This window comes from Ostrea edulis, chromosome 2 (assembly GCF_947568905.1).
Source record: "Ostrea edulis chromosome 2, xbOstEdul1.1, whole genome shotgun sequence".
NCBI lineage: Eukaryota > Metazoa > Mollusca > Bivalvia > Ostreida > Ostreidae > Ostrea > Ostrea edulis.
The window spans coordinates 65,446,458-65,472,981 of record NC_079165.1 but is presented as its reverse complement, the minus strand read 5'-3'; the positions used below and the strand labels follow the sequence as shown (position 1 = coordinate 65,472,981).

Here is a 26,524-nt window from a genome sequence, read left to right as displayed (position 1 = left end):
TCCGTGAAAAAATGACGTGACACAGGGGTACCATCCATGAAAGAGAATAGTGGCTGGGATGGTGAGTCGTGCTAATCCTAATCTCGAGATATTGCAACAGAGACTGATGCGGGCAGATATCAGGATTGGTTTTATTCTAATGAAGTCGTATAGTAGAGGTAGGGGACTTTGCATGTTTGAAATGGGGAATGCTTATTTTTATGTACTGCTCATGTTGTACATCTGAAGTTCTACTTGGGTGAGCATAAAACACATCTCTATATAATGGATATTCAAATATATTAAAATTGAAATATATATACATTTGTGTAGTGTTAATAAACACTATTACACAAATAATCATGAAACAATAACAATAGTCTGTTTTAGTAAACTTTGTAAACTTGCAACCAGTTTTTGCTATCAGTTGGTTGATGGAGTATGGAAGATTAACATTTGTATATCATCCTTGTAAGCTCAGTGGTTAGATCACCTAACCAGTAGTACAAGGGTTCTGGGTTTGATTCCTGACCCTCCTCCTCCCCCCTCCCATTCTCCAATCTCTATGTAATATGGGTATACCATGACACATCACTGTCAGGGCTTATAAGCTGGTACCACTAGTTGGACTCAAAGTTTTACAACTTTATTACAAGATTACAATATGTGAAATCAATAATTTCCCGGGTAGATTCAAATTTCATATCATGTCCCTTAGGGGTAGGGTGGGAGACTGACACAAACAATAGTGACTATGGTATATACATCATGGAAAGTATATAAACTTTGTCAAACGTTGGTTCAACGTCACCATATACTATTTAGTCAGAAGCAAGATGGGTATAATGTCCTGACAGTATAATATCCTGATTGACCTGATTACATATATTTCTAAGCTACGCTGTACATGTACATGTGTGACATTATAAGGTACATGAACCAAACGTTTTTGATTGAATATATTCAGTTAGTAACATTTTCTATAAAAAGTATATGAAAAGATACATGTTAAATTCATCTTAAATATTTTTTTTTATATTTCTGATCATAGAGAAAATGACGGGCATAATGGCTAGATTTGATAAAACATTCAATTTGAAGCATTTTCTCTGGTTCTAAATTTAATTTTTTTTAAATTTCAGTTTTAGTTCACCTGAGTTTACTCAAGTGATCTATTGCAACTGGTCGTCGTCCGTCGACTCATGTGTCAACAACTGAACATTTTTAACTTCTTGATAACTACTATTCCAATTCTTTTCAAATTTGGTATGAAGCAATCTAATTAAAATCAGACGTCTTAGATCCGCGCCATATACTCTGTGTAGCGATCGTGAGCATATCTTAGGATCTGATTTCTGATTCTGATTTCAGGACTCCAAGGGTCAGTACAGAAACTGTCCAGAATTGAATAATTCTAAAAAAAAATCTTCTTCTCAAGAACCGCACACGTCTGTGAAAAAAACCCAAATGCATAGTGATGTAGAGTAGGAAGGCCTCTACCAAAATTGTAAATTTATGATCCCGGGGTAGGGGTTCTGACCCCCGGGTGGGCCAAACTTGGTATATAGTGTGTATGTATAAAACGCTTACACGACATCTTCTTTAGTGTTATTGATACTAAATTGAAACTAAATGGATATTTAGAAAGAGGAAGGTAGTCCTTTACTAAAATTGTAAATTTGATGATCCCAGGGGTAGGGGTTTTGGTATCGGGGTGGGGTCAAAATGGTTATCGTTATTAAATGTGTGAACAATATAGACATTTTTAACTTCTTGATAACTATCATTCCAATTCTTTTCAAATTTGGTATGAAGCATGCATCTTTGGAACAAGGGGGACATAAATTGTAAATTTCAGGATTCCTGCACCCCTTGGGCCTTAGGGGCGGGCCAAAATATGCCTAAAATTGACCAGTTTTCAAAAATCTTCTCTAAAACTGCACATGTTTAAGAACAAGAGGCCCACATGCCTTATCAGTCACCTGAGTACTAGTGAAAAGATTCACTACTCCCAAGGGCTATGAAATCTAGAGAAAATTCCCAGCTCTGAATATCAAAGCTAAATTCTAATGTTCAGCAACAGCATAAAACAATTAGATGTGTTCTTAAAAGAATGCCCTCAAAAGTGCATACATTGCATGATGAAAGGACAGGATTTACATTTATAATGCAGAGAAACTTCTCCAAACCGGTCCCTCAAAAAACCGGTTTTCCCTGAATATCGGCCGATTTTCAAAGTCCCGGCAGAAATCTTAACATTTCCTTACAAAGAAAGTCTTACAAAACCTGCCACCCTTGAAAACCGGACATCGGTCACTTACTAAAGTACATTTGTTAACAAACATGTGTAATTTACCTTTATCATACCGGCCAATTTTTGAAGACAAGAAAATTTTGGCCAGAGGTTGATCAATATCGTCGAGGGCCCGGTTTTCCGAAAGCTGGTTAACTTTAACACAGTGGTTAAGTTTAACGCAGTGTTAACTCCTAACCAAGTGATTAGCTAACACAATGGTTAAATTCTGTTTTTCGAAAGCAATTTAACACATTGGTTAGTTAACACTGTGTTAACCACTTGCTAATCATTTGATTACCCATAATGCACATGTACTTCCTATGTAAACAAAAAGAATGCAGGAGTAAATAAAAGTCTTGTTTGTGGGAGATAGCTGATGAAATGTTCATGTATTGGTTAGTTGCGAAATACATGACAGTGACTGTGAGCCATGCACTTATACTTGTATAAATTCATTTATTAGTCTATTCAATTTGAATAATCATAGAGGTATTAGATATAATGATATATGCTAGGCCGTTAGAAGCCTAGTTGAGAAAAACGGTGCCTATGCAAATTGGTGAGGTGGGAAATTATGGACCGCAGGTGTGAAAAAGTGGCCTCTTTAATTTCTATTGTTTACCTGTGCTGTGGAGGGTGTTAATTGACACTTAGCTAATCCAAGTGACCCTTCCACATTCTGTACAAAATTTAAAAAAACAGCTAGGAACATATTGAATGAATACAGTATCAAACGCCATATTGTTGCACTATTCTATGGATATATATACTATGGATATAAGCGGTAGTTAATAAAGAAAACAAACCCATGCCTGTTAATGATAATTATTAAAAGATAATTTAATTTTCTTGGTTTCCATAGACTTAAAAGTTTTAAGAAATATTCAAATAACAATTGCAAATTTGTTAATGATATAAGCGATGCATGTAAACAGAGTTTTTATAAGTAAGAGGACTTTCAATATGCCTGTGTTTTCTTTATGTATCGGAATCCTGTTATAGATTTTCAGTTTAAGATTGGATGATTTCAGTGAGAATATTTCTTATTAATTACACATATAAAATTACCTGTAGGTACAAGCGGACTAATTTAATATCTGCCGATAATTGATCACAGATCACCAGAAGAAAGGGAACAGTACCCACTTTGTGAATATTGAGATAAAATGTCTCTAAATGGTCAATTCTCGGTTAACCGGCCACCCCTCCAAACCGACCGTTTCTTTCGGTCCGAGAGCCGACCGGTTTAGAGAAGTTTCACTGTATGTGTATTAACATTAAAAGATATGACTAATTTGGACCCTGGGTTGTGAAATTCACCATATTTGTACATCGTTTCTGCTATTCCTAATTATGCATTTAGATTTTATACAGTATCAGCAAACTTAAATAAGTCATTCAAATCATTAAATTATCATTTTGAAACCAAACCCTTATCCCTAGGATCGTGCAATTCACAATATTGGTAAAGGACTACCTACTCCTTCTAAATATTCATTTAGTTTCAATTTAGTATCAATAGCAATAAAGAAAATGTTAATCAAATGTTTTACACATAAACACTATATACTAAATTTGGCCCTGACTGAAAATTGAGTCAGGGTTAGCGATAATAATGACCCCAAAAAAAAAATAATAAAATGAAACCACGTGATATTAGAGATTCAAAGTTTCACATAGGGCTCAATTGAAATATTCTACCAAGAACAAGAGTGGTATATTTTTGAAAATTGATATGCATGCATCGTCGAGTTGTATGGGTTCAAGAATGTTCACATCATGACCGTTGTGTTCGGTGTGTGTGTGTGTGTGTGCAAAGTGAGGGGGATATGAATGAGATTTGATAAATGGTGGAGCTCAAGTAAATGATGTGACCCATTAAATAGAGATTCATTGTGTATATTTATATCCATACTACCTCCAATCCACACTTCATTGATATATTTATACCTACACCCCCAATAATGACATCAAACCACACTTTATTGTGTATATTTGTATCCAAACCCCCAATAATGATATCAAAACACACTTCATTGTGTATATTTATATCTATACCCCCAATAACGATATCAAAACACACTTCATCATGTATATTTATATCTATACCCCCAATAATGACATCAAAACATACTTCATCATGTATATTTATATCTATACCCTCAATAAAGACATCAAACCACACTTCACTGTGTATATTTATATCTATACCCCCCATAATGATATTTATATCTCTACCCCCAATAATGACATCAAAACACACTTCATCATGTATATTTATATCTATACCCCCAATAATGACATCAAAACACACTTCATCGTGTATATTTATATCTATACCCCCAATAATGACATCAAAACATACTTCATCATGTATATTTATATCTATACCCCCAATAATGACAACAAAAACACACTTCATCGTGTATATTTATATCTATACCCTCAATAATGACATAAAAAATACACTTCATCATGTATATTTATATCTTTACCCCCAATAATGATATTTATATCTATAACCCCAATAATGACATCAAAAACACACTTCATCATGTATATTTATATCTATACCCCCAATAATGACATCAAAACACACTTCATCATGTATATTTATATCTATACCCCCAATAATGACAACAAAAACACACTTCATCGTGTATATTTATATCTATACCCCCAATAATGACATCAAAACACACTTCATCGTGTATATTTATATCTATACCCCCTATAAAGACATCAAAACACACTTCATCATGTATATTTATATCTATACCCCCAATAATGACATCAAAACACACTTCATCGTGTATATTTATATCTATACCCCCAATAATGATATCAAACCACACTTCACCGTGTATATTTATACGTTCTTTGATCTTTAACATACATTTACAACCATCTGTTACGTAATGGGAGAACACTATATATGGAATAGGGAAGACAGGTGAAGCATGCCCATGTGACTCGTTGCAGTTTATACTCTCGTGTATATTTTCAAAAATGAAATTTATATCTTAATCTTAACATGAAGATAGTGCAAGAAATATTGACGTGATTTCCGCGGAGAGTGTATGGTCATTTCTCCCATCCCTTATACGACAGGCAGTAGTTGTCAATGTCACAGCTGCGCAACACCATATAGGAACCAATTAATTTATCGCTTTGCCAGCTGTGTAGCACCCTGTAACGGGTATCCGTTTGCCTTTCTTGTAAGGTATTTACTAAGTAATTCGATCATAGTTAATCTTTATCTCACATCATTCAAATTTCACGAAGAGGAGTGAGTTTCCCCATCAATCAAATTGCGTGGGACACGAACGCACCATAACGCATTAATGATATTGCAGCACAGCAAACAATATTTTTTTGTTAACATATACTTGTATTACCCGAGAGTGTGAGAATCTTATACATAATCTATATAGTACATTTGGATATTGCCTGTATATTGATATTTGCAAAATAACATTAAAATGTCACATGTTTATTTCTGTGTATCAAACGTTTTTCTTATTAACTTTAATGGTTAATGTTTTCAAAGAGTAATTTCTACCACAAACGTTGTTGCGAATTCTATATCTAATATATATATATATATATTAAAAAAAACCACCAAAAAACCAAAAAAAAAAAAACCCAAAAAACAAACAAACAAAAAACAAAAAAAGCAAACATATTAGCAATCAAAACAATTCTTTATCGATGTATTTGAGTAAAAAATTTATCCTCATTGCTTAGGACCTACCTATACACAACACAGTCCTGCCCGTACCATGACAACGTCAAACCAAAGATGTAAACAAACATGTAGTGGTAGTTTCTTCTCAAACTCCCGGTCATTCGGAACAGAACGGAAAATATTTGATGAAATAATGTTATGAAGAGGTCAGCATTATTCCTTTATAAATCGAACTTGCTATTGAATTAGATTTTAGTTCTACATCTCGTATAATATACACCAAATCGTAAAGTGAATGAGTCCGCTGTGGATAAAAGGTTCGTCTCATTTGGGTTCCACTTATGTAAAGTGAAGGTTTGTATGTTGAACCTGAAGATATGCAGCGGAAAGAAAACGTATATTAAGATGAAGTTTATGACTCTAGTAAGACAGATTTAACAGACATATGAAATAGCTGAAAGGCTAACACAAAGAGAATTTGTGTTTGAACTGAAATAAAAGGTAACCTCTTTATCAATCTAAATAATAAGTTACCAATGGTTACATGTAGACTAGAAATCAAGCGGTATAGATAAGATAAGATAAATTTTATTCCAATTTTGGGCCCAGAGGGCATAACAGCAAGACAGCTTATAAAGATTGATTCATTGTTTGTATAACGTCCCGTCGAGAATTTTACACTCATAATGAGACGTCACCACCTGTAGGTGAAGTACCACAAATTTAGACCTATGCTTAGTCGTAGCAGTCAGTGTTCTTTATCGTGCCGACGCCTGCCGTGACACGGGACCTCCTTTTTTAAAGTCATATCCAAAAGACCCGTGGTTCTCACTTCTAAATGCCGAGCGTTTGGCGAAGGAGTAATGTTACAACGCACGTTGAAAAAAAAATTCAAATTGCGTTCATATCGACCAAATTAACGCACTTTGCAAAAAACTAATTTTGCACGGCTCTGTCGAATTTCTTGAAGCTTTCAAAAATGATAGATAATTATTTAAACCTTAATATTTGATCATGACGTCACTTCCGGATCTGAGATTCAGACGTTTTGTGGATTTGGGTAATTATAAGGGCCTGGCTCTGCGAGAGCCCTACAATGATTGGACCGTCCGTCCGATTTCATTTGTCTTGAACAATATTCCTTTCCCTTGACCAAGTCTAGCCAAAGCTTTACCCATATATTGTCAAGGGGTAGAGGGTGTGCACTGACCTTGATCCAAGTTCCTGGATTTAAGGTCACTGTTCATGGATAAACCTATCTGTGAAAGATCTTTGTCTGGAGCATATTTTCTCTACCCCTGGCACAGTCGGGCTCAAACTTCACCCATAGAGTACCCATAGGTGGAGGGTGTGCAGTGGCCTTGAACCAATTTTTTAGATCAAGGGTCAAAGGCGAACTAACATCTCTGTGTAAAATCCTTGTCTGGAGCATTTTTCTCTCCCCTTGGCTTTACCAGGCTCAAACTTCACACAGAAACCTTTGCAGAGTACAGAATGGTGACGTCCATATATCAGAACTACCTTGCATGTATTTTGCTAAAAACAGGATCCTTTGAGATGGTCACCATTTCGAATTTGGTCTTTAACGGGACTTTCTAGATGCTAGTGTAGTGAGTATGCGAGCGAATCTAAAATCAATTTTTGATTAAATCGGGGATGGGGGTTCGTCTACATGCAATCAATTTGAATGATTTACAGGTAAAAAATCATGAAGATTGGCATGTATCTTTGGTTTTCCCTTCCCTGTTTCCGACAACAGTAGATCAATTTCTCTCATTTTAAGAAAGAAATCCAACACTTAATCATTCCCTCTCCTAATTAAGATCAAAGTTCCAGAATTTTTGTTTTATATGTATGTTTTCAAAGTGCATAATGCTGATGTACACTCACAACGCACTTTGAATTTTTTTTTTCAAAGTGCGTTGAATTGGTCCCAAATTTGATTCAAGATCCAAAATTTAACGCACTTTGAAAATTTTTTTCAAAGTGAGTATTTTTTTTCAAAGTGCGTTGCCACACTGCTGCGATCACTCAGTCTCTGTTAGTTAAAAAATAAACCAAACACAAGATGTTCAACTTGTTGACTTAATAAGATAACGAACTAGGAAACTGACAAGGTCACAAGGGCCCCGGGGAGGGCTATCAAATGCAAGTGACATCTGTATTTGATACAGTAATGTTTAGGTCTGATATTTCGTTAGAATTATATTGAAAGATACACCCGGGATGAAAAATTGAGATCGAGGCATCATGAAGCAGAGAGCGTATTCATAAAAGGCTGATCCAAAAGTAAATTACCGGTACTTCCGTTAGGCACTCACTCACCCACTCAATCGCACTAGAGTGTAACTAAATCCTATTGCGAGGGACAATGGATGGATAACTGGTACAAAATGTGGTACATGCCATTCCAACAGAATGATAAATTTCACATAGATCTATTGATTGATATCCAGGAAAAGTTGCTTGTGATCACTATGAAATATCCATATCGATGAGAATATTTGTCCAGATATGGTCAATGTGTGCAAAATTTCATAAGCAAATATTACAATACTTACGTAAAAATAAGGACTTTTCTGTCAGCGAGCACGCCATTTCTCGAAATTTTCACCGACAAAAGTTCGGTAACACTAATGAATAGGGCATTTGAAATCTATTTTGTGACTTTGTTCACTGTGACTTTATTTACTAAGGTGTGATGTCCATGGAATACATAATTCAATGCATAAAAATGCTTTGAAAACTTTCATACAAACATTCAATTTAGCTTAATCAATTTATGGTACAGAATTTTAAGATAACAGTGAATTACCGCTTGTGAACAAGTTCCTAAAAGTTTGTAAAAGGATAGGATCTACGATTTTGGTAAAATTCGTATGTGCCAAAAAGATGGTAAAATCAAAGATTATAACTAGAAAATCAAAAAAAGTTCTTCGGAATGTTTACATACACACTGGGTACACTAATGATTAATAATTTCAAATTAATTTTCTGTTGTGTGTATGCCTATCTCATTAATTATGCATCGTGTTTGTTTCCGAAGATTACTTCGGCATGACTTTGCAGTCGAAGAACGTCCGTTTATTCATTCCAGTGGTCGATTTCATTTTCAATATGTATCCTCGATTTGTGATAAGTGGCTTAAACATCCTTTCTATTTTTCTTTCGAGCAGAATCGATCAAAACACTCTTTCGTCCGCGAGTTGAAGTCACTTCGTTTGATATGTTTTTCTTGAATGGCGTCTTTGCGATTGAGCAGTGTAAACGGCCGATCGAGTTCAATTTAGTTCATATGAATACTATCGGAGATAACGTCGATATTTTTTCTACCAGACAAAAATTCTATTTCATTTATTTATTGTTGAAAAAACATAATAATTCCATATCAAAATGTAAATGGATGGGTTCGAAGCATATATTTACTACATTTTGAAAGTATTTACGGCATGTTTCTTGAAAAAATATTTTAATGAAAATCATAGCTCCTATCTGTTTATTCAAAGTAAAGCATATTTGTCCGATTTTTAGTGTTATCTTAGCAACATTAATCATTCTAGTTGTTAAATTTTTGTTTCGCTTTCCGTTCCGCGTAGGAGCTAGGTCCCGTGTCGCGACAGGCGATGGTCCGTTAGAGAACCCATACTACTGCGACATTCGATGGCCCAAGTGCTAAGCATAGGTTTAAAGAACTGCGAACGATAGTATTGTTTCACCGCCTACCTCTTGGTAAATTTTTAAAAGTTATCATTTTCAATGATTTTTTGTGTCAATAAAGATATTTATACAGTATGAATTTTCATAAATGTTGATTTGATTGACAAAACAAAGGGAGGTAACAATAAGGGTTAAAATCACGTAGAATCATTGGAAAACGGAAAATGTTTTTAAAACACCTTCTCCTCCCCCGTGAAACACAAATTCCTTTTTTAAGGTACATGTATTACCAAAAACTTTTGGTATTTCACGGGGAAAACATATGTTTACAGACCTAAACACAGCGAAAATGTTCACTCTGTGATCAATTGCAAATGAGATTAAAGTGTGAGAAATGAAAATTAATCAGTTTTTTACTCAATGATATAAAGTGACATGACAAATTAAATGGTTATTTATTGATATTGAGAAGCATTTTAAAATATATGACGTTTTAATGCCGGGTTTCAAGGAACATATTTTTCTAACCCCTAATCAAAATGAGTTGAAATTAATAACAATTAATTAATTAACACTGGTATTAGAGTTAATAATGAATTACTATTGAACTCTATTTTGCATTGAAATAGTATCATCAGCAAAATTGCAAAGCTTTTTGAAATATACGAGTTTAAAATGTAGGCGGGAATCCAGAGTGACGTGCGTAGTTCTTTACATTTGATGACGTCTCAATATGGGTGCAAAATTCTCGAGGGGGAGTAATGCAAATAAACAATCAGCCACCTTTGCAGTATAAAATTTGTTACTGTAATTTTTTGATTATGTATCTTTACAATTCTGACACACCCTTATCATCCTCATTGTATTTTTAACTCTGGTACATAAAGTAAAAAGGTTATGTTTTTTCTGGTCAAGCACTGTTGTTTGGCCTTACATGTATGTATATTGTCCCTAGTCTATGTATTGTGACAGTGTATACATTTGGTATGTTTGTTTATTCTCATTTATTTGATTTGGATAAATCCTTTAAGGGGTCTATTACTGTGAAGAATCCATGGGACTAACAGACAAATATAATTTTCTGTTGATTTGTAATACATGTTTAATGGGATGAACACACCGTTGACCGCCAAGCCTCGTTACGGAGATTCCACTGAAAGAAACTAGAGTGGCATCATATTTCATACGGGGTTAGGACTGGTTAGCAGTCGTGTCAAATATTAAAACAGACAAGGTCCTTTTTAAAAAGTATAACACCTTTTACTTCAGTATAGCGGGGAAGTTCACTGTTGGATGCAGTTTTCATGTTATCTGATGATTTTATGATGAAAAATATTGACAGGAATCTCGCATTATCTCGTTGTTATTTTATGAACAATCCCCTTCAACATTCAAATTCAACACAATGCTTGAGGTAACACATGTGGAAAAGGGATCGATTCTCCATATTCCGTAGAATGTCGTACTCTATGCATTTATGTACTTATTAATTTACCTGCATCACACATAATAGCTGTAATAAATTTTACTGATGAAATATTTTTCCGTATCCATGGTCCGCAGACGTAAATTGTGGTGTATCTTTTTAATTGTTTTATACCCGTTTCTATGTTTTTACTTTTGGTCCTCAAAAGAAGAAATCCGGACAGTGTATGATATACCGTTATCTACTCCAAGGATACAACGTCAAACAATTCCGCCAGTGTTAAAGAGAAAAGCTTACTTTCATACAGTTCACGACTCTGGGGGACCAGGTAAGATGGTATTATTCTTATTGGTAAACATTTAAAAAAAATCCAGTTTTACTTGTAATAGTACTAGTGGAAACAAATAATCAGAAGCTTCTTTGCAATGTTAGGTTCTTCCTACGCCAAAATGGCTTGACTTCTTTTGAGATGTTCTATCGCAGTTTCCAATTATATTAAACGTCAGTATCATATGCTATACACGTACATGGAAACAGGTCAATTTCTTACGAAAGTAACAAGTTTTCCAAATACTTTAAAACAATTTATGCTTGAAAACTTCTCTTTAAACATCAATGGATGGAATGCCAGACTTATTAATTTTTTTGCAAAGCAAAATGACTTGGGTATTCGCATTTATACCGCGATACTCCCGCAAATGTCCTCCTACCATTTATGCAAAAGTGACGCGTTTTAGGCATTTTCTTAAAGTTTAGAGTTATGGAAAATCGCATGAAATTTCACTTTAATTCCAGTTGAAAACATGTTTTTTTGGTAGTTAGTTGTATACTTAGTCAGATGTGCTTCTTATTGCCTTAGATTTAGTTTGTGGTGCTATTTGTTTTGTAAATATGTGCTCAAAACGCAAATTCTGATATGTCATTAGTATTCGTAGACCGACATTCAAATATTTTTCATAAGATTTTTCTATAAAAAAGAAAAGGAACAAGTTTCAGCATGTTTTAATTTTTGATATGACATCAGTACTTCCTGTAGGCTTTTCCATGCTATGGTATTTCATTAAGTTTAGATGTATTGTCTGCGGTGGGAGCAGTCACTGATAGCGTTTTTAAACAGCTGCTGTGAATGGGAGTTTTAAATCTATTGATGAATAGAGATTGTGTAAATTTGGATATCAAGTATATCAAGAGTAAATTTGAGTTCATTCTTAGTAATGATTTATACAAAAATCATTCTCCAAGCTGTCGTTTAGATAAGGCGCATGTTTTTATCTTGAAAAAAAGAGGAAAACTCTTTAAACACTCTCAGGGGCGTTAACTAACTGGTCAATTAATAAAGATCTATTTCAATTGATATTATAAGGCTAGGGTAATAGAGTTAGAATTAAACTTTTAAAAGATAATTCCTAATACCATTCAAATATCATGTACAATGTACATGTATGTAAATAATGAAGAGATATTTCACTAAAATCATGGCATAATTATTCATAAAATAAGTAATAGTATCGTCGACTGCCCTATTTCGGTGACTGACCAGAATCGTTGTTTCCGGGTGTAGATTGCGTCATCAATTTCGCCGTAGTGTTTGCAAACATATATAGAGTACGTCTTCATTTTCCCCCCGAAAATGAACCACTAGAAGGAGAGTATGCAAACAATCAACACGAGCACCCCAAAAATAAGCCTATTTACTTATTACTTTTTCAAGCAAACCTTCAAATTGATATAAAGTATACCAAGTCTAGAATTCTACACTATGTTATTTTATTCATTGACGTTTAGTTGCACATTCCTCCTGTATATATGTTTTTACAGTTACAAACTTTTGGCAAACTTATATTAACAATGGTCACCGAAATAGGTGACGTCACCGTTTTAGGACCACAAAGTGATATGTTTTTTTATTACGAAAATATTTTCAATTAACGTACCAATGAAATTGGAATGTTTGGATGAAAGTTAAGGAATATAATTACTTTAAAGGTAGGTGTATTGTTTATTTATTTTATCCAAGTGATTAATGAGAAAATCGTGGTTTATCACTAAGGTAACCGAAACAGGTCAGTCGACGATACTTTATCATAGATAAACAAATCTAATAATCTATCGAGATATTGCTTAATTAAGTTTTCATTGAAACCTAAAGAAATTATGCGATCAATGTATTATAAACAACGAAACTTACCAAAACCTCACGATAAATAGGACATGCAATGTACATGCACTTCAGATTACCAAGCAAAGTAACTGGCACTGAGCGGGATGTACGCGGCCCTGACAGTATGTCATGCACGCCTACATCATAAATTGTCTAGCAACATTCTTTTATAATAAAAAAAATGAATTAGGCCTAGCCTATATCATAATAGTTATAGATCACTGGGTTTTATTGGTCAAATACTTTAAGGCTAGGTTAAGTCCGGAGTTAATGGATAGTCATAGACTTAAAGGCTGAGGTTAGGAGGATGGCGCTATGGATAGGGTCATATAGATGTAAGGCTAGAGTTAGAATTCAATGTTTCAGTGTTAAGTTACAGTAACAGATTGCTTGGTAAGTACTAAGGTCAAGGTCAGAATCAAGTGTGTAGGGCAAGGTTAGGATTTGAGTTATAAGCTGGAGTTAAAGCTATACCTTTACAGGACAGGGATAACGTTACAGCTATAGGTTTACAGGACAGGGATAACGTTACAGCTGTAGGTTTACAGGACAGGGATAACGTTACAGCTATAGGTTTACAGGACAGGGATAACGTTACAGCTATAGGTTTACAGGACAGTGATAACGTTACAGCTGTATGTTTACAGGACAGGGATAACGTTACAGTTATAGGTTTACAGGACAAGGATAACGTTACAGCTATAGGTTTACAGGACAGGGATAACGTTACAGATATAGGTTTACAGGACAGGGATAACGTTACAGCTGTATGTTTACAGGACAGGGATAACGTTACAGTTATAGGTTTACAGGACAGGGATAACGTTACAGCTATAGGTTTACAGGACAGGGATATCGTTACAACTATAGGTTTACAGGACAGGGATAGAATTACAGCTATAGGTTTACAGGACAGGGATAACGTTACAGCTGTAGGTTTACAGGACAGGGATAACGTTACAGTTATAGGTTTACAGGATAGGGATAACGTTACAGCTATAGGTTTACAGGACAGTGATAACGTTACAGCTATAGGTTTACAGGACAGGGATAACGTTACAGCTATAGGTTTACAGGACAGGGATAATGTTACAGCTATAGGTTTACAGGACAGGGATAACGTTACAGCTATAGGTTTACTGGATAGGGATAACGTTACAGCTATAGGTTTACAGGTCAGGGATAACGTTACAGCTATAGGTTTACAGGACAGGGATAACGTTACAGCTATTGGACAGGGTCCAAGTCTATCGTTACAGTTTAGAGTTGGATGCTAGCATTGTGAGGGTTAGAGTATTTAAAATGTTTCACAGTTACTGTTAGAGTTAAATGTTATCGTAATTAGGGTCAATGTTAAATGCGATCATAAAAAGATTTAATTATAATCTGCCAATTAATTATAAAGTTTCCCAAACGATGTATGGGCTGTATAAAAGTGGTTTTAGTACTAATGTTTCTCCCACATACATAACCCCCTAGCACATGCCAACAAGAAACAATAAAATTAAGTACATGTCAACTGTTGTTCAAGGTCACTAGAGTCACTTGACTTTGTTACTAGTTTGAGGATCACAACACCCTTCACATCTGAAGACCCATGTCTGTATCGACCCCGGTTCCAAAGTAATACGAGTTTTTATGATCAAAGTGAAAGGAATAATTTGCCCTTGATACTAGTTTGCATCCTTTTATCATTTCTTTAGTTACCATGTCTCTATCAATCCATGTTCTTAAGTTATACCAGTTTTTATGTTCAAGGCCAGAGGTCAAGGCCATTGGAGTCTTGATACTAATTCGTAGATCTCATCATCATTATATTAATTCGTATGTCATTTCTAAAGATCCAATTTCTACATCAAACAACAGATCTAGTTCTGAAGTACAGTGTAATACCAAGTTTCATGTTAACAGGTTAGAGGTCAAAGACACTGGAGTCACTTGACCTTGATACTAGTTTGTGGGTCCTATCATCCTTTTATCGTTTCTGAAGATCCCATGTCGCTATCAGTCCCGGTTCTAATGTTACACCAGTTTTATGTTCATAATCAGAGGTCAAGGTCATTGGAGTCCCTTGTTTGTAGGCCGTCATTTTCTTCTCATATTAGACCCTGCCAGGACGCTATCTATCGGAATTGTCAAGTTATATAAGTTGACCCCCCCCCCCCTGTTCATGTTAGATCCCACACCCATTTGCTCCCTCAAATGCAAGGTGAAGATAACGAACAGTGATCAATCTCATAACTCCTACAAGCAATACAAAATAGATAGTTGGGCAAACACGGACCCCTGGACACGCCAGAGGTGGGATCAGGTGCCTAGGAGGAGTAAGCATCCCCTGTTGACCGGTCACACCCGCCGTGAGCCTCATATCCTGATCAGGTAAACGGAGTTATCCGCAGTCAAAATCAGTGTGCCAAGAACGGCTTAACAATCGGTATGAAACACGTCAGACAGCATTTGACCCAATGCGAGGTTGTATTGACGAACTAGATCGTTATAACGACCATAGAATTTGCGAAATGCTGACTTCAATCGAGACTGTTGAAATCCCTGTACCATCAACTTGTTTGTCAGTAGCTTGCCTCGATTTAAAAACTGACTATACCCAAATGTAAGCCCCCCCCCCCCCCTCTCAGTCTGAAAACAAAAGCATTTCTGCACAACTAGATACATTTTCCTATCATATTCTTGAGTAACTAATACTTTTATCAATGGGTTACGGAGAACGGTTACGGACATTTTTAGGCGCGAGGAAGAACAAGAAACGGAAGAATAAGAACCGAGCAAAAACAATAAGTCTCCAAACTCGTTAGGGTCAAAGTTAAATGCTGTAATAATTAGGCTCAAAGTTAGATGCTTGGGTTACAGCTAGAACTAAATCGTTTTGCTAAATTTGACATTGATGTTATTGGCTAAAGTTAGGGTTAGAGTTAAATGTAGAATTATGGTCAGAGTTATAGGCTAGAACCAGTGTTATAGGCTAGAATTACGGTTAGTTACAGACCAGGGTTAGGAACAGGATTATAAACAGGATTAATGTTAAGAGTTATAGACAGGCTTATACTCTAGAGGATGAGTTATAGACATGAGTTATAGTTAGTGATGGGCAATCGGAAAAAAATATCGATGATCGGATTAATCGGATGCACTTTTTCGATTGATTAATCGAAAAATAATCGAATTTTATTCATTTAAAATTTATGGCAGAAATATATTAAATTTACTTTATTTTTTACCTTAAATATCAAGTTAATTAGAATAAAATCATAAGATTGATCGATTGTATCTTGTTTAACGTCTCTCTCGAGAATTTTTCACTATGGTCTCCATAGTGAAAAATTCATAATCATTTGAAATTTGAAGTTAATAATCCCATACTTTCGATTTTGTTTTCCCGGAATAGGGATAGATCTCTCGACTGTTGTTGTTGTTCCTATGGGTTAGAATAGAGCCTCATTACCCCTTGCTTGTTGTAAGAAGCAAAATCTGAGGCCCCGGGCCGTGTCACAGCAGGTGTGGCACGGTAAAGATCCCTCCCTGCTCAAAGACTGTAAGCGCTGAGCATAGGCCTAAATTTCCCAGCCCTTCACCGGCAATGGTGACGTCTCCGTATGAGTGAAAGATCCTCAAGAGGGACGTTGAAACAATATTCAATTTTATCGGATGATTCAGCTTCGTCAGCCATTTTTAATTTTAGTGAAGTCGCGGCAGGAATATTCGTATTATAAAAAAAATACCGACGTCGGTGATTTTCGATTTTGAAAATGACGTGCGATTATTCACATCGTTTCAGTTATAGCGACCGACAATCGAAAGTCGGCGACAATCGGTACATCACTAGTTATAGTTACAGACAGGCTTATACTCTAGAGAATGAGTTATAGACACTAGTTATAGTTACAGACAGGCTTATACTCTAGAGAATGAGTTATAGACATTAGTTATAGTTACAGACAGGCGTATACTCTAGAGAATGAGTTATAGACACTAGTTATAGTTACATACAGGCTTATACTCTAGAGAATGAGTTATAGACACTAGTTATAGTTACAGACAGGCTTATACTCTAGAGAATGAGTTATAGACACTAGTTATAGTTACAGACAGGCGTATACTCTAGAGAATGATTTATAGACATTAGTTATAGTTACAGACAGGCGTATACTCTAGAGAATGAGTTATAGACACTAGTTATAGTTACAGACAGGCGTATACTCTACTGAGAGAATGAGTTATAGACACTAGTTATAGTTACAGACAGGCGTATACTCTAGAGAATGAGTTATAGACACTAGTTATAGTTACAGACAGGCTTATACTCTAGAGAATGAGTTATAGACACTAGTTATAGTTACAGACAGGCTTATACTCTACTGAGAGAATGAGTTATAGACACTAGTTATAGTTACAGACAGGCGTATACTCTAGAGAATGAGTTATAGACACTAGTTATAGTTACAGACAGGCTTATACTCTAGAGAATGAGTTATAGACACTAGTTATAGTTACAGACAGGCTTATACTCTAGAGAATGAGTTATAGACTAGAGTAAGAAGCTTCAGTTAGAGTCATAAACTAGATTTAGAGTTATAGGCTATAATAAGAGTTATAGACTAGGGTCAGAGTTATAGGCTATAATAAGAGTTATAGACTAGGGTTAGAGGTAGAGTTATAGGCTATGATAAGAGTTATAGACTAGGGTTAGAGGTAGAGTTATAGGCTATAATAAGAGTTATAGACTAGGGTTAGAGGTAGAGTTATAGGCTATGATAAGAGTTATAGACTAGGGTTAGAGGTAGAGTTATAGGCTATAATAAGAGTTATAGACTAGGGTTAGAGGTAGAGTTATAGGCTATGATAAGAGTTATAGACTAGGGTTAGAGGTAGAGTTATAGGCTATGATAAGAGTTATAGACTAGGGTTAGAGGTAGAGTTATAGGCTATAATAAGAGTTATAGACTAGGGTTAGAGGTAGAGTTATAGGCTATGATAAGAGTTATAGACTAGGGTAAGATTTATAGGCTATCGTTAAGAGTTATAGACTAAGGTTAGAGGAAGAGATATAGGCTAGAGTTGGAGTTATAGACTAGGGTTACAGTTATATGCTAGAAGTAGAGTTATAAACTAGGGTTACGGTTATAGACGAAAGTTAGTTACAGGCAGTAGTTGAATTAGATTCATAGTATAGTGTTAAAAGTTAGGTCCCATTAAACAGGATACAATCAATCACTTGCTCATTAGTGTATTTGCTGTGTACTATACAAAATTGATTATCAGGACAGTTTATTTGTAGGGTTAAAGTTACGTGTATATTAGTACAATGTGTTTGTATACATTCTATAAGTACTCATTTGAGGCCGTCCTTCATCATTCATACTCCCTTACTAACATCACGTGTCTACACGCTGCAAGTGTATCATCCCCACACAAGTTATTCAATATTAACAGGTTGCTGTTACGAACGATTGAAAGGTTTGTAAAATACAACGTTGACACGCCTTCTTTCGACTCTATTGTAGGATTTGCCATTATAAAACTCGTGCGAACTCAAAAGTTAAAACTTTTCGGTGTTTTCCTTACTTTGACTAACATTACCAAATTCTATTTTCATCGTTATAGGACAAAACGGGACTGGTGTCTCAGTCAAAGAAAGCGACCTCAAAGGAGAGGACCTCATACGTTACAAAAAAGGATATGAACTATATCTATACAACGCATTCGTCAGCGACATCATTCCTCTTCACCGGAACTTCCCACCACAGATACTAGAGAAGGGGTACTGAGTAGTAGTCGAAGAAATATAAAATATCAGAATGAAAAAATAAAATAAAAATACAATGGCAACCTTCGCACTAAGTTTGGTTTAAAGCTCTCACATCGAAAGTAGTAGTAAGCGGGGTTAATCATTCTTCTCACATAAGAAAAATAAATAAATAAACAAAATGAATAAATAAATAAAAAACTAACAAATAATATTGTTGGTATTCTTATCAACTGCCATACTTTTATTCAATTGCAATTTCGCAAGGTATATTTAGACTGATGACTTTATTACATGTACATGTGTCTTATACATGTATGAATTTACTATTAGTGCATATAGTTAAGAAAATAAATTTCATTTTGGAAAATCCACGAGGGTACATGCATGTATGAACTACGGCGCTACACGACGGCGTGAAAGGTATGCCAGCGTGAAGCGCTGCAGTTTGTATCCTCGTGTATTTTCAAAAATGAAATTCTTTTTTTATGTTTTACATTCTACTTTCATTTCTATAGGAATTCCAAGACATTGAAATAGACGTACTATATTTATCAAGATTCATACGCGCATTGTTTACAAATGCAGCACGTTAATGAGGAAATAACTATCATTACAATTGTAAAGATGCTAAAGGCAAAAAACATTAGAAATGTACATATTATGTTATATTTGCAGGTGTTATGACATTGAATACGATGTCAATTTACCAGAAGTTAGTGTAATAATTCCATTCAGAAACGAGGCTTTTTCTACATTACTGAGAACAGTGCACAGTGTTCTTGACAAATCAAATTCTGACTTTCTTCGGGAAATAGTGCTGGTGGACGATGGATCAGATCTTGGTAAAATTGAAAAATGAATTAATCAACCAATCATAACTTAAACCGTTGAATGAATGAACCAATAAATTCTAAACAATGTACAGTTCATAATGCGCTACAAGAAATTATTTATCATTTTAACTTACACCGCAATCCTTTACCAAATTAGATACCATGTGGTTGTTTTGCAGAGGATTTAAAAACTAAACTCGGCCTATACCTATCTCATCTTCCAAAAGTGAACCTTGTTCGACTACCAGAAAGTAAGGGACTTATGACGTCACGACAGACAGGGATAAATCATGCTAAATCTGACGTCATCATTGTTATGGATTCTCACATAGAGGTATCGCCAGGTAAATTACATTTGATGAGACATGGTGTACTTAACTGATCGGTAATTCAAGGAATTTTAAATGATTTTTTAAAAAATGCTGGAATTGAAAGTGGCCTCATTTATCGCACATTTGAAATATTGTAGGATGGTTGGAACCATTGTTACAGAGAATTAAGGATGATCCTAAAGTCATGGTTTTTCCAAAAATGGGTGGGATCAACAGTGATAATTTCGAAATTGCAATGAGCAAACTGGAAGATCCGGTGTACTTGGTCACGTTTGATTTCTTCATGGCGGAGAACCACGTACCAACTAAATCAGAATACCTGAACAGCCGCCCACACAGGCTTGCCCCAATAAAGTACTAGCTGATGTATATGGAATATATCTTATGCCTTAATGATTTTTAAGTTACCGTATACAGGGAAATATTCCCCTCCGTTTTATTTTCGTCCCTTTCGTTGTCACTGGGCCAATTTAAGATTGGGCGAAACTGGTTTCTCATATCTCTCTTATAACACAACTATGTCTGGGCGAATTAAAACGGGGGGTGGGGGTGGGGTGGGGGTGGGGGGGGGGGCTGTCTGCAAGTGTACTTGTAGAAAGGCGATAATAAACCTGGGCGAATATTTATAGTTGTAGGAAATAATTGCAGTTTTTCATATTCCAATACGGTAATTGATTACAAGTATTTTTGTCGGTGTTCGTTATCGAGCTGTTGTGCTCTTTAACGTAAATTTCATAAGTATGCCACTATGATTAACCATTGTAATACGCACCACTGAATTGTAGATACATGTATAAGAAAAAGGGAAACAAAATCAGCTTTATCTTTTATAGAGCACCTGGCATCCAAGGTATGGCTTTTGGAATCAACAAGGCGTTCTTTCAAAGTCTTGGAGGATTTGACCTTGGGATGAAGGTTTGGGGAGCTGAGCAATATGAACTGTCCATCAAGGTCAATTACATACTACAGTTATGGTCTTACTCTGTGTATAGAATAGATTTTGTATCAACAAATTACAGAAAAACTTTGTTTCAACATTGAGAGCATTCGAACTGAAATTTGCCATTCAAACTTACAACTTTCTCTAACATTGGGAAAATGTCTTCTGATATCAAAATTATAGCTGCAGCATAAATATCCTATCTTTATTTCAATCATCATTTAAGTGACATATCAGGCATGAGTCTCATTTGCCGAGAAAACATTTTTGGTTGGTGCATCGGGCCTCACAGTTTTGACTATTCCAGTAGGTGTGGCAGTGTGGAGGATCGATAGAGATGGTGCCATGCTCCAATGCCGCGCACCTGTACAGAAATGTAGCCTGGATAAATGATCTCAACAAAGAAAAACCTAATAACAACGACAGAGTCATCGATGTCTGGATGGACGACTATGCCAAAATCTTCAAAGAAATGTCTGGGAATAAAACGGCAAGTAAAACGGTCCAATCGTTACAGCAAATACTAATTAATACATAAGTGTATGTTGATTTCAACTGCAAGTTTCCAGCTTTGTAAGCATTATACAGTGCAAAACATTATAAATTTTCATTTGATAAATGCAATCTTTGAATTGGCGACAGAATTTCATCTCCATTATTAATTCTGTCAAAGATTATGCCCGACGATGTGCTAAATATGAAAAAGAAGCAGTTGACGTTTTGTCAGAGTGAATAAAAAGTTTAAGAGGAATATTAGAATCTTGTAATAGATACATGTATATCAAAACAAAAATGCGTACCACCCATCCTTCTGTTAAGTGAACCAAAAGTGATGAAAGAATTAGATAGGTTACACGAGAAATATGTTTGGTTCCAACTGACAAAGCTTGTAACAACATTGTCTTTGTGATATTCATTATTACAACGGTATTTCAAACGATTGTGACTTTAATTCCACATCTGGTATGGGATGAATGAATTTAAGTTAACGTACCTATAATTGATGTCAAAACTTCACTTTACAGCGAGAGATACATTGTAAGATTCTGTAAACCCCTACATTTACTCCCAACGAAAATATTCACTGCTGTGAAGGAGAAACTTCAGATGTATGGATCCTGGATCGATCCGGAACAGACATATTGTACCACAGCATATGCGAGAAGTGGTGCAATTAGAATGTGGATTCTCAAAAATTCCAAAGAACATGTTGTAAATTTGAATACATTAAACTTTCCTTAAATCAACAGCGTCAAAACGTACGACTTTACACCACTGTTCCCCACGATGAATAAAGTCTACGCTTTTTAACGTCAGAGAAAACTGCTTTTTCAATAAAATGGAACATGAAAATATTTATACCTTTTAATCAGTCATCTCAAAACTTACTCTGTTAAACGCCATTCTGATTCTATGCAAAAGTACTCTGAAGTTAATATGGGATGCTTACTCCTCCTAGGCACCTGATCCCACCTCTGGTGTGTCCAGGGGTCCGTGTTTGCCCAACTATCTATTTTGTATTGCTTGTAGGAGTTATGAGATTGATCACTGTTCGTTATCTTCACCTTGCATTGAAAAGAAGCTGAAGTTTCTCATTGACAATATCTACGTGGTCTTTAGTAATCAGGTCTTTGAACAGTTTGTTGTAATTCCGATAGACATGAATTGTGCTCCTTTATTAGTTGACGTACTTTTTAAAGTCTTATGAGGCATAATTTATTCAAAAGCTTCTACAAGAAAAGAAATATATATTGTATCTTTGAATGCCACATTCAAAGATACACTCTACATAGTTTTATTTATCAACAATATTAACTCTCATTCAATATTTCCCAGTGAACTCAAAATAAAAAACACCACAGCCTTCCATATATGCTTCAGATTTGGATATTTTATTGAACATATATGTTAACGGCAAACTAACAACTCAACTTTATGAATTCAGCTTCTCCATTGTCAACTTCCCCATTTTTATGTAACAATATTCCATTATCACGTGCATATGGTGTTTGTTTTGCAACTTATTCGACACGCGAGAGCATGGTGTACATATGATCAAATTTTAAACTAAAGCAAGTTACTGATCAATAAGTTGATGTTACAGTGGATTCACAGCAATCATTTGCAGTGATTTTATTTGCAAGTACAACCTGGTTTTAGGTGGAATGCTGTCTGGCGTGTTTCATACCAATTCTAAGCCGCCATTTACATACTGATTTGGACTACAGATTACTCCGTTTACCTGATATCGGTCTCACGGCGGATATGGTCGTTCAACAGGGAATGTTTACTCATTTTAAGCACCTGATGCCTCCTCTGGTGTTTCTAGGGGTCCGCATTAATCTCGACTGAGAGTTGGCTCAGCTTGACGCCTTCACCGAAGCTTGGAACAATCCTTCATAATTCATGTCTGGAAATTCACATTCAACTTCGGCCGGTTCTATAAATTAACGCGCACTTAGGTGACAAGGTCGTTCGCTTCAGATAGATTTGACTAAGTCCCTATCACTATTAATGAAGCATTACTTTACCGTCTAGTATGAAAATCTTAAATCATAAACAGTCACTAAATTTTTCGTTCAAATGAAGACTCCCATGACGTAATTGTTTATCTCCTAATATTAAAGAGTTCCTATGGTCTGTTTTCTATATCAGTGATAAATAGTAGGTATGGGTAGTTACTATAATACACTAAGAAATACTCCATACTTTCAATTTTGTTTTCTTTATCGAATTTATGAGATTGATCACTATTCGTTAATTTCACCTTCATGTATAACATCCAATCATTTATTTTGAACAGAAATTGCAAAGTGGAAATATTACAGAGCGCTTAATGGTCAGGAAGAGAAATAACTGCAAATCATTTCAATACTTCTTGGACAAAATACGACAATACGTTCATTATTATGTTCCCGAAAACCTAAAAGCCAAAGGAAGGGTAAATATTTCTCTTTTGATTTGTGACTTTTTTTTTTACCGTGAAGTACGCAATAAAGAGCGTCTATTCATGAGAAAACCGTTATTTTTCTAGATAGAAAATCCAGCGTCCAATCTCTGTGTTGACGGTAGAACAAATGCATTGTTTTCCAACGAGCTCATCATCGCCTATCCTTGTCACCTTAGGGGAGGTCCGCAGGTAATTACAGTCACTTCACACGAGTTTTATAGGCGATTACATGGTGTACACAGGTAATTACAGTCACTTTACAGGAGTTTTACAGGCGATTACATGGTGTCTGCAGGTAATTAGTCACTTTACAGGAGTTTTACAGGCGATTACATGGTGTCCACAGGTAATTACAGTCACTTTCAGGAGTCTTATAGGCGATTATATGGTGTCTGCAGGTAATTACCGTCACTTTACAGGAGTTTTACAGGCGATTACATGGTGTCTGCAGGTAATTAGTCACTTTACAGGAGTTTTACAGGCGATTACATGGTGTCCACAGGTAATTACAGTCACTTTACAGGAGTTTTACAGGCGATTACATGGTGTCTGCAGGTATTTACAGTCACTTTACAGGAGTTTTACAGGCGATTACATGGTGTCCACAGGTAATTACAGTCACTTTACAGGAGTTTTACAGGCGATTACATGGTGTCTGCAGGTATTTACAGTCACTTTACAGGAGTTTTACAGGCGATTACATGGTGTCCACAGGTAATTACAGTCACTTTACAGGAGTTTTACAGGCGATTACATGGTGTCTGCAGGTAATTAGTCACTTTACAGGAGTTTTACAGGCGATTACATGGTGTCCACAGGTAATTACAGTCACTTTCAGGAGTCTTATAGGCGATTATATGGTGTCTGCAGGTAACTAGTCACTTTACAGGAGTTTTATAGGCGATTACATGGTGTCTGCAGGTAATTAGTTACTTTACAGGAGTTTTACAGGTGATTACATGGTGTTCACAGATAATTACAAGAGGCATGCAATTAATTATAGAAGACAAGCAGGTAATTACGGCAGGTCGACATGTAATGACAGAAGGTCTGCTTGTAATTGTTAATTGATTGATGTTTTCCGCCATACTCAAATTTTTTTCAGTTATCTGGTGGCGCCCAGTTTTTATCGGTGGAAGAGCTAGAGAACCCAGATACAAATTACCTGGGAAGAGACCACCGACCTTCCGAAAGTAAACTGGGAAACTTTCTCACTTACCGGCGCGAGCGGGATTCGAACCCGCGCTGACAGAGGTGAGGTCTGCTTGTAATTACGAGGAATTTACACGTAATTGCAGGCAGAACCCCAAGTAATTACATAGGACCACAAGTAATTACTTGAGGCAGGTGCATCTTAAACACCTTAATTGCTATGGAAAGTGTTAATTTCAAGGGTTTATGAATTTATTAAAGGAATGTCATTAAGTGGGTGTATATGCATAGGGGTGCTTACTTATCCTAGGCACCTGATCCCACCTCTGGTGTGTCCATGAGAGCGTGTTTACCCTACTCTTCATGTATTATTTATAGGAATTATGAAACTGACCACTGTTCGTTATCTTCACTTTTTATGCAAGAAATACATTTCTGCTATCTTGACGTTAAATTTTTTTTTGTGATAAAAGGGTTTTAATTGCTTACAACATTTTTTTTAGTACTGGGAAATATCTGAAAATGATGAAATACGACACGGAATGATTTGCTGTTCTAAAAAGGACCACAATATTGCCGCACAATCTTGCAATGCCAACAACAACCACAAATGGTTGTATGAACTCGTATGTACATGTAATGATACTATGTTTAATAAATATACTGTTAATGATTATAGTACCTCGGTGCGGACTTTAAACTAAATATCTTAAAGAAAAATCGGTTTGAGGTCCAGACTCGAAGGCTAATTTTAGTTCTGTTATCTGCTCTGTAGTATTGATACGAATGGTTTTCAGTGTTTACATTGCTTTCCAAAGAAAATGTTACCTTTTGCAAATAAAGACCTGCTCTCAGTAATTTTAATGTCGAACAGAAAATAACAACGTGGACTATAGTGACGTATCTACCAACCAGAAATCGTTATTCTTCCTCTAGAACGTTCTGCTTTTTTTCAGTCCGGGGAGCTGATACACAAGGAAAGCGGTCTGTGTCTCACGGTCGTGGCTAGTGAACAACCCTTAATTCTGGCAAAATGTGAACATTTACCAACACAACAGTGGAACATGCACAGGACTTGAAAGTGCAGTCAATGTACATTGAATATCTTGCCACTTGAGTACGTAAAGGTACATGTATATTGCGGATGTAATTTATTAGTACGTCAGGAGTCGTTGTGGGTGCATTTAGTGAAACTGCGAAGCTGCAACACTTAAATCTATTTTTCAGTGAACAAGGTTTTTTTGGAAACCTATCAGACTACAGTTTGCTACATTGTAGTATTGAACACATGTATATGGATAAATCATGTTCTGTCAACGCTTAACGAAATAAAATGATTATCTTGA

General features: G+C 35.7%; 1 protein-coding gene across 2 annotated transcripts; it reads left to right on the top strand.

The window, feature by feature from the left end:
* On the top strand, positions 1–26,524 carry LOC130052331 (polypeptide N-acetylgalactosaminyltransferase 5-like). 2 transcript variants are annotated; one of them, XM_056156837.1, is made up of 12 exons: positions 1–158; positions 11,255–11,374; positions 18,827–18,983; positions 19,647–19,813; positions 19,984–20,148; positions 20,274–20,490; positions 20,970–21,087; positions 21,387–21,566; positions 23,880–24,017; positions 24,111–24,215; positions 25,682–25,804; positions 26,135–26,524. In XM_056156837.1, exons 1-12 carry the CDS (start codon positions 59–61, stop codon positions 26,255–26,257), a joined length of 1,713 nt encoding a protein of 570 aa, XP_056012812.1. In that variant the 5' UTR covers positions 1–58; the 3' UTR covers positions 26,258–26,524. The 2 variants fall into 2 exon arrangements, with proteins under 2 accessions (XP_056012812.1, XP_056012813.1); XM_056156838.1 differs by lacking the exon at positions 1–158 and having other exon boundaries at positions 10,902–11,374.

What these genes read in the sequence shown, in the direction of transcription:
- LOC130052331 (XM_056156838.1), top strand. Translation starts at nt 11,152, where the DNA reads ATGAAATATTTTTCCGTATCCATGGTCCGCAGACGTAAATTGTGGTGT. An exon ending in TCACATAGAGGTATCGCCAG is followed by an intron (nt 20,149 to 20,273) that starts GTAAATTACATT and finishes GAAATATTGTAG; the next exon opens with GATGGTTGGAACCATTGTTA. An exon ending in ACCTAAAAGCCAAAGGAAGG is followed by an intron (nt 24,018 to 24,110) that starts GTAAATATTTCT and finishes TTATTTTTCTAG; the next exon opens with ATAGAAAATCCAGCGTCCAA.